This window comes from Nanorana parkeri, unplaced genomic scaffold, assembly GCF_000935625.1.
Source record: "Nanorana parkeri isolate BGI_ZX_2015 unplaced genomic scaffold, ASM93562v1 scaffold947, whole genome shotgun sequence".
Lineage (NCBI taxonomy): Eukaryota > Metazoa > Chordata > Amphibia > Anura > Dicroglossidae > Nanorana > Nanorana parkeri.
Genome location: NW_017307215.1, coordinates 612,591 through 614,710, shown reverse-complemented (window position 1 = coordinate 614,710; position 2,120 = coordinate 612,591). Strand labels below are relative to the sequence as shown.

The window sequence follows — 2,120 nt, the reverse complement described above, 5'->3', positions numbered from 1 at the left end:
TCCGTCCCCGTGTTTACAGTGGACTCGTCCGAAGTGCCCTTCCCTTAAACGCGGGAAGGGTGGTACCATTGTTTGCGAAAGGGGGCAAACGATATCAGGCGGCGGAGATGTGCGGGACGGTTTCAAATCTGTAGAATAATAGTATGATCGTTGCTGTCAGGACGAAGACGGTGTCTAAAACCTCTAGGGGGCTCCTGGTCACTGCGGCGTTGATCCCCCTCCCGGCGGGGTGGTACAGTCCGGCCGGTTTCCGGTGCTCTAGCGGCAGTTTCCGGTTTTTGTGCGGTGAGGCCGGGGAGATGCCTGGACATTAATTTATCTTCTTCCCTCTGATGGCCGCCGACCTGGGGTGGAGTATGAGAGAATCTAAGGGGTGGGGGAATGTGGGTTCTGGTCTATGTAGCAGAGTATGACATGGGGTGCAATTGATTGGAGTGGGTGTTTGGGGGTGTATGAGGAGGGAAGAGTAGTAGTGGGGAAGTGAGGGAGTATTTGAGTTAGGCTAAGGGGAGTGTATGGTAGTAATAGTAAGGTGGTAATATGGTTGGAGGGGGGTGATGGAGGAGTGTTTGGATGTATTGGGGCTTAGGAGAAGAGCACATAGGGATAATGTGGGGTTGGATTGGGGAAGGGGAGTGTGCAAGGATATGTATAAGACCAAGTGGGGGCTTGTGATCACGGTGCATAATGAGGAGGAATAGGGGAGGAGAGTTGGCGCGAGGTCAGGAGGAATAGGGGGAGAAGAGTTGGTGAGAGGTCAGGAGGAATAGGGGAGGAGAGGGGGTTTTTTAGTAGATTCAGAGACTGATGTAGGTGAGCTTTGCCGGTTTCTTGCACCTTCAGTCACCATATATTTAGGTTTTGGTGGTTGCGTGTTCATGGTACACTTTTCTTGTTCCTTCCATGGTGACCTGACTTCCCACCTTCTCTTCCAGGTATGCAAATGAAGAGCCCAGAGAAGAAACGTCGCAAGTCAAACACTCAGGTATGGAGGACGGGGGGTTGGGAAGAGTCACAGCGCAAAGTAAAGGGACCGGTGAATGGGCAGTTTCAGAAGGTTGGGACCCCCTCCTGTACGTCATGTGTCTGTAGGCTCAGTCCATCCATGTCTTTACCGGCCCCTCGGTGACCTGACATCACCCCTCCAGGAGTAGAGCTCTCTCCGTTCTGTGTTTTTATCTGTCACCTGTGTGTGAAGTCACTTATGGAAGCTGCATTTCCTCTCACTCCTGGGCCACACACTAGCTTTGGGGCAGAAAAGCTTCGGGGGGGCTACAGAAGCTACAGAACAAGAGCTACAGAACAGCAGCCACCATCAGGACCTAATATGTTTTGTGACAGGTTCACTTTTAAAGGGTCATCATTCCTAGTTCAGCGTGTAGCTTACAGCACTGTGCCGGAGCTACTACAGTGCTGACACCAATCTTCCTGAGCTGAGCAACTTCCCCCCCAAAGGGGGTCACTCGCTCAGCACAGCAGCCATTCTGAGAACGCCTGGTATTTTTTATCAATGAATGCAAGGCGTTGTCTGATTGGACGAGGGGCGGATTGTGATGTCACTGCCCCTCATCAATCGGAATTCCTTGTATTCATTGATAAAAAAAATACTAGTCATGTGCAGAACGGCCGCTGTGCTGAGCGAGTGACCTGCGTGTTTTCACAGCAGAGGGGAAGTCGCTTGGCCTAGTATCGGGACCTGGCTCTGGCTACTACAGTGCTTTATAGGATGCCCATGAGCAGGCCAGGTATGTCATAAGCATACTTACATTGGGCTGAGCTGGATCAGTATATGAATGCAACACGCTCTATACCTGGCATTCAAATCAAAGTGAAGGTTTTCCTATAAGAGCCCCCCCTACCCACTTATACCCCCCTTCCACGCTGTCCAGCGGAGTGGATTGAGCCCACATTAAACAACAACTCTGGGCAGAATAAAAAAGAAACCTTGCGGTGAGGCTACAGCCGCACTGAAAGGGTTAAGTGCTCGTTTTGGTCTAGGGCCTAAAATAAAGAAAAAGGGTACTTACCTGATCCCTGGACCCGCCTGGCTGCCAGATCGGTCCTCGCAGCCTGGCTCCGGCAGTCTGAGCCCTGTGAAATTATCACATCCATTCACTTGT

At 51.4% G+C, this 2,120-nt stretch overlaps 1 protein-coding gene across 1 annotated transcript in view; it reads left to right on the top strand.

Annotated features, from left to right (window-relative positions):
• Positions 1-761: 761 nt before the first annotated feature.
• PYGO2 (pygopus family PHD finger 2) overlaps positions 762-2,120 on the top strand; it is a 3,954-nt gene continuing 2,595 nt past the window's right edge. The window contains exons 1-2 of the mRNA XM_018566409.1: positions 762-783; positions 936-985. Coding sequence (XP_018421911.1) covers positions 938-985 — 48 coding nt within the window. The 5' untranslated portion in view covers positions 762-783; positions 936-937. The remainder of the gene's footprint in view (positions 784-935; positions 986-2,120) is intronic.